The following is a 6,321-nucleotide window of genomic DNA, read 5'->3' on the forward strand; positions in this document are numbered from 1 at the left end:
CCAAACGCGCGCACTCCCAGAGGCTGCTAGGGACATCTGCCGAAGTAGGTGCCGGCGTACAGGAAGGTGTCAGCACCATCCTGGTGAGAAGCGCTGCCACTTGACGAATCGACCGAGAGGTGTCAGAACCGAGGAGGTGCGGGTGCGGTGCTACAGTCACTCCCCTCGGGACCCGATGCCGGAGGCGAACGGAAAACTAGAGTCTCCGGAGAAAGTTCGGTCGATGACGTTGCTGAAGTTGTCCGTTGCTGAAGGTCGCAGGAGGTGACCGAGTTGCGGCGGGTAAAGATGTTGGTGGTGAGCCGATTACAGGTCTGGAGGTCGAAAGCGAGGACTGCACCGTAAGTGGAGGTCCGGGAGCAGCCGTAGGATAAGAAGACGACGACGAAGCAGGAGCAGATGTCTGCGCTGGCGTGTCGAATGTGTCGAGGTACGCCGGTTTTAAGGCGTCCGTTGAGACAGTCCGTTCCGAGCCGTTGACCACGATGACGTAGACCTTGTCACTGATGCGGCGAAGGACCCGATGAGCTCCGCTGTAAAGCTGTTCAAGCGGTCTTCTGACGATGTCCACTCGTTGAAAGACATGCGTACATGTTCGCAAGTCCTTGAAGAAGAAGAGCCGACGTCGAGAGTGGTCAGAAGCCGGCGTGGCAATCAGCGCTCCCATAAGGGACCGAAGACGGCCGATGAAGGAGGTGTGGTCGACAGGCGAGCTGCATGGCGCGAAGAAAGCGCCGGGGATCCTCAGCGGCGTGCCGAAGACCATCTCCGCTGGCAAAGCCTAGAGGTCCTCTTTTTGTAGGCTTTCCGAAGGCCGAGAAGCACGAGTGGAAGTGCGTCAAGCCAAGGCGCCTGGGCGCGCATAAGCGCCGATTTGAGCGTGCGATGAAATCTTTCGACCATGCCGTTAACTTAAGGGTGGTGAGGCGTCGTCCTTATCCTCGTTGCTTCCTAGGCTTGAGCAAGCGCGGCAAAGAGAGATGACTCGAACTAAGTGCCCTGGTCGGAGGTGATTGTGAGCGGAAATCTATTGTCCGCGATCCAAGCTGACGTGAAAGCCTGAGCGACGGTCTCTGCCCGGATGTCTTCAAAAGAAACAGCTACTTGCTTTCTGGTGAAACGGTCGAATATCATCAGGCAATAACGGAAGTTCTTTACCTGAGGCAGCGTGATGATGTCGACGTGGACATGCTCGAAGCGGCTCTCCGTAGCTTGGAAGCAGGAGAGTGCAGCACGATTATGCCTGGAGACTTTTGAGCGCTGACACGGAAGACAGGCGCGTGCCAAGACGGTGGCGTCCTTACGAAGACCGGGCCAGACAAACTGCTGCGAGATGTCACGTACGTAGGCACGGACACTGGGGGGGGGGGGGCGAGACCGTGAATAGCCTTAAAGGCGGTTTGACGAAGAGAGCGAGGCAGGTAAGGCTGGACTCAACCGCCGTTTAAATCGCAGGCCACCTTGATTCCCCCAAGGATGAGGCGTTGAATATTGAGGGATGTGCGTATTGCGAGCGATAAGAGCTCGTCGTCGCGAGCTTGTGCATCCGCGATGGCTTTGAGACTAAGCGCCGAAGGCAAGCTGACCGTGGCGCAGACTGGAGTTGCCGTTGAAGGATACTTGGAATGGTCCGATGGCCGGTCTGGGACGGGAGTGTCCTCAATATTCCGGGAGAGGGCGTCAGCAACGACGTTGTCTGAGCCGCTAACGTGCTGGAACTTGACGTCGAATAGCAGCAGAAAGTCAAGCTGCCGTTGTTGTCGAGGAGAGGCCTTATCCGAGGGCTGGCGAGCTGCATAGATGAGCGGCCGATGATCCGTCACCACCGTGAACGGAGGACCCTCCAGGTTGGATTCCGGTAGGGGCGCTGTACGCATAAACATCGTTCCGTATCGCTGCGACTTATTACATTATATTAATCATTAAAGTGAACAGAAAATATCAAAAACATCTCAAAGGGGATTAGAAACTCCTAATGAATGATAATATTAGTGAGAAAGTGAACACACTATCTAAAAAAAGGGAAAAAAGTGCCTCAAAACAACACCGCAGCCAAGATGGCTGACGGCAGTGCCACAATGCACGGTAAGAAAAAGGGCTCGGATACAACATCCATGAATTTAGTGAATAAAATACAACGAAGCCAAAATCAGAAACAAAGAACCATCTCTACTGAAATGTTAGACAGTGAATACAAAAAAATTGTAAAAAATGCATTAAAGGAAAAAAATATACATCGTCCTAACCTCAATGTGCAAAGGCTAAAACATCAAAAACCTCAAGACAACATTGAAAATAATCAACAAATACCAGCAAATAAAAATGGCTGGATATACCCTGCGAATACAGTAAGACCACAAGAATCAACAGAACAGCATCAAGAGACATCTACCAGCAACAGGTTTAAAAAATTATCCGAAAAAACCGATAATACCAATGATCTCAACAATACCGAAGATGATGACGATGGTAAGATGGAAATCACAACAGATGGCGACATCGCAACCACAACAAACCAAAAACTAACAACTCCAAAACAAAAGGAACACAGACTATCTCCAATAATCATAAGCGGAGTTACAATTAAGGAAACAGTAAAATTGCTGTGCGATGAAGCAATTAATTAAACAGACTTTAGGCTTAAACAAGTAAGTCCAAATAATAACATTACTATATCATGTATTAATCTAGACACTTATGCAAAAGTAAACAAGATATTCACAGATAACCAAAAACAATACAATACATACACACCCAAGAATTTAGGACCGAAAACAATCATTTTAAAAGGAGTGAACGGAGGATACACGGCTGATAAAATAAAAAATGAATTATATGAGCTAAAAATCCAGAATGTAGAAATTATAAAAGTTCAGCCGATAATATTCAAAACTGAAAGAGGACAAGACGTTACCCATCACTTAGTTTAGATTACAAACGAAAGTGTAAAAGCCGAAATAATGAAAGTTAAAGGACTGCTTTCCCAGAGTGTCAAATAGGAACACCTAGGGAAAAAAATAATACTACAATGTTGTAATTGCTAAAAACTTGGTCACTTACGAGCCAATTGCCATTTACAACAAAAATGTGTCAAATGCAGTAGGACTCATGAACCAAATATGTGCAAAATTAACGCTCAAAATCCAAGGGAAGCTCTTAAATGTGCAAACTGCGGGCAAAATAGCCATCCAACTAGCTACAAGGGCTGTGAATATTATAAAAACGCCCTGAAAATAATAAAAGAAAATAAAAACAACAAAAGAAAAGAACTAGTCACAAGATAAGACAAAGCAAACAGATACATTGACCCCAATATCCCTTATGCGGCAGCCTTGGGAAAAAACCAACAAGCAAATATACCAAACTCGAATATAATATATGAAACCACAAGACAACCATCTAAACAAGTGGAATCAACAGCACCACCACAATGGGCAAGAGAATTGCTGGGACAACTTGCAATACTTAATCAAAGACTGAAAACACTAGAAAGACAAATCAGTCAAAACAGCAAGAAAGTAAATTATTTATACGAAATAAAAAATCTTGAAATATTGGAACAATGAATCCTGAACGTCAACCGTCTCAAACTGAAGCAAGGACATCAAACATCGATGATACTAAAAAAACCCTGAAAACAGCAGCTATAAACGTAAACTCAATTATTAAGCACCAAAGAAGATATGATCTCACAAAACTAATAACGGAAAATAGCCTCGACATCACCTTAGTCACAGAGACCAAGCTTAACCCCAAACATAAAATGAACATTGATGGATAAAAAGTCATCCGCACTGACAGACCTGGCCTAAACCAAGGAGGTGGTACAGCAATAGTAATAAAAGACAGCATCGAATTTACAACAATCTCATACCCAAAGTCTAACAACAACAAAATAATTGAGTACACCTTAATTAAAGTAAAACTAAGTAATGCGAAACACCTAATCATCGGCAGCCTCTATGCAACTACAAAAGTAGAATCAAAGCAGATATTCCTAGATGAAATAAATGCTCACTTCTCTAACTTAAACTTAAATAACAGCAACATATTCTATATAATCGCTGAAGACTTCAATGCAAGACACAAAGACCTAGGTGATAGGACCACTAAAACAAGAGGTAGATGGCTGATCAACTGGGAGAGGGACAATTCAGTCAACTATAGAACAAAAATACACGCTGCACATGAGCCAACCTTTACTTCAAAAAACTCGTATCAAGATATTTGCATTGCTGATGCCAGATTAAAATTAATAAACTTAAAAAATAATAAGCTTAACACAACAGAATATGATAGTGATCATAAAGCTATTATCATAGAAATAAACCTACAAGATATCTCTCTAAAAACAAAAACGGAGGACAACCCTGACATATTACATTTCAAAAAAATAAATTGGAAAAAATTCAATAAATACCTCGATGAAAATTACGACCTTATTCCCAGTGATAAAAACTTATCAACAGAGGAGATAAGCAATTACATTCAAATAATGAATAAGCATATCACAAACGCGATAACATTAAAAGTGCCAAAAAAGCCCAGAAACAATAATTTTAACAGCTACTACATAAACAATAAAATTGAAAGACTACACAAACAAAAATCACACCTATTAACACAGCTTGACAAGGTCCCGAAAACAGATGCAGGTAACAAACAACTAATCAGCAAAATCAAGCATATACTGGAGCTCACCAGAAAAAAAATTCAGACCGAAATAAAAACAAACATGGAAAACAACTGGGAAAAAATCACCAAAAAAATTGATCATCGTGACCCTAACGAATTTTTTCCAATTATTAATAAATTATTTAGACCACACGACAAAATCGAGATGCCAAACCTCACCGTCAAGGAAGGAAAAGACCATCTCATAGCCCGGTGTTGAATACCCAAAGAAACTCTAAGCAAAGTTGGCAATGATTATGTGATAACAGAAGAACAGGATAAAATTAGCATAATTGGAGCATATTATGAGACAATTAATTCACCGCGATACCTAAACCATGGCACTGTCCTCAAGAACACAGTTGACTAAACAGTCACTGACTTTTTGAATAAACTAGAATCAAACAGAAATAACAACGTTACAATCACTGTATTCTCCGACGACAACAGACCATATTCACCAAATGACCTAGCAAATAATTTATTCTGTACTCCAGAAAAAGTAAATAATATTCTCAAAAGGCTACCGAATAAAACTTCGACAAGCATCGACGAAATTCCATCAATTGTATTGAAGCACCTCCCGCGGGCAATGATTAGAGACTACTCTACTCTCTTCAACAACGCGCTAAACCTGCAATATTTCCCTGAGGAATGGAAAACATCTAAAACTATTCCAATTCTCAAGAAAGGCAAACCAGGAAACCTACCGTCAAGCTACAGACCAATCAGCCTGACCCCTAACATCAGTAAGGTTTATGAGGCCGTCATAAATGACTCAATAACTGCACACTGCAACGTACATAAAACAATTCCCGACAACCAATTTGGGTTCAAACACCAACACTCTACAGTGCACGCAATAAACAAGCTGCTATCAGACGTCACGGCGCACCTAGATGGGGACCTAGTCGGGGCTACGCTTATTGACCTGGAAAAGGAGTTCGACACGGTATGGTTGTATGGCTTACTATATATATTAATAATAAATTATTTTCCAGAACACTTAATCGGCATAAATTGGAGTATGATCAGCAAAAGAACCTTTTACACCTGGAATGGCAAGACAAAATCCACAGCCTTGTTCAAAATTCTAGAGGGGCTACAGCAAGGCACGGTGAACTCACCTACGCTGTTCAACATTTTTACAAGCCATATTTTGAATGCATTCAAACTAAACCGAAATAACAACACCTATTCGATAGCCTACGCTGATGACCTTATCATTTACGTGGCTGCTAAATACCCGAGCATATTAAAAAAACTACTAGAGTCTCTGGTCAACAAAATAAACAACTTATATGTGAATATATGTATAATTTTAGTTTTAAGTTAGTTTAAGGTTAAAAATAAGATTTATGATCGGGTTTTTTGTTAACAAAAACTTTTTTTTTCCCATACAGCTTACCAAACTAGATAGAAAGATAATAAAAAAGAAAAAAATTACAAATGTCACTCAAGACTGATTAAAATATTTAAAATAAGAGTAATTAAGGAACCGAGAGCTGCTAACGCCAGCCAGGGCTCACTATAAACTAACAAATAGCATAAGAAGTTTTTATAATTAGTTTATTTTTACTTATAAACACAAATGTATTGTTAAAAAGAAAATAAATAAACTTTAAAATAAAAAAAAAATAGGACCCT

At 41.4% G+C, this 6,321-nt stretch overlaps 1 protein-coding gene across 1 annotated transcript; it reads left to right on the forward strand.

Moving 5' to 3' along the window:
* Positions 1-3,119: 3,119 nt before the first annotated feature.
* LOC107073218 (uncharacterized) lies at positions 3,120-5,862 on the forward strand. The gene is made up of 5 exons (XM_015333770.2): positions 3,120-3,207; positions 3,331-3,518; positions 3,881-4,655; positions 5,073-5,634; positions 5,676-5,862. The coding sequence occupies exons 1-5, from the start codon at positions 3,120-3,122 to the stop codon at positions 5,860-5,862; spliced, it is 1,800 nt and encodes a 599-aa protein (XP_015189256.2).
* Positions 5,863-6,321: the final 459 nt, after the last annotated feature.

This window comes from Polistes dominula, unplaced genomic scaffold, assembly GCF_049000335.1.
Source record: "Polistes dominula isolate Pdom_NZ unplaced genomic scaffold, Pdom_raw_medaka contig_123, whole genome shotgun sequence".
Taxonomy (NCBI): Eukaryota; Metazoa; Arthropoda; class Insecta; order Hymenoptera; family Vespidae; genus Polistes; species Polistes dominula.

Excerpts from the sequence above, each read along its gene's own strand:
- LOC107073218 (XM_015333770.2), top strand. The coding sequence starts at position 3,120 with ATGTGCAAAATTAACGCTCAAAATCCAAGGGAAGCTCTTAAATGTGCA. Across the intron at positions 3,208-3,330 it reads TCCAACTAGCTACAAGGGCT|CCTTGGGAAAAAACCAACAA; the intron begins GTGAATATTATA and ends CTTATGCGGCAG. Across the intron at positions 4,656-5,072 it reads GGTCCCGAAAACAGATGCAG|AATCAAACAGAAATAACAAC; the intron begins GTAACAAACAAC and ends TGAATAAACTAG.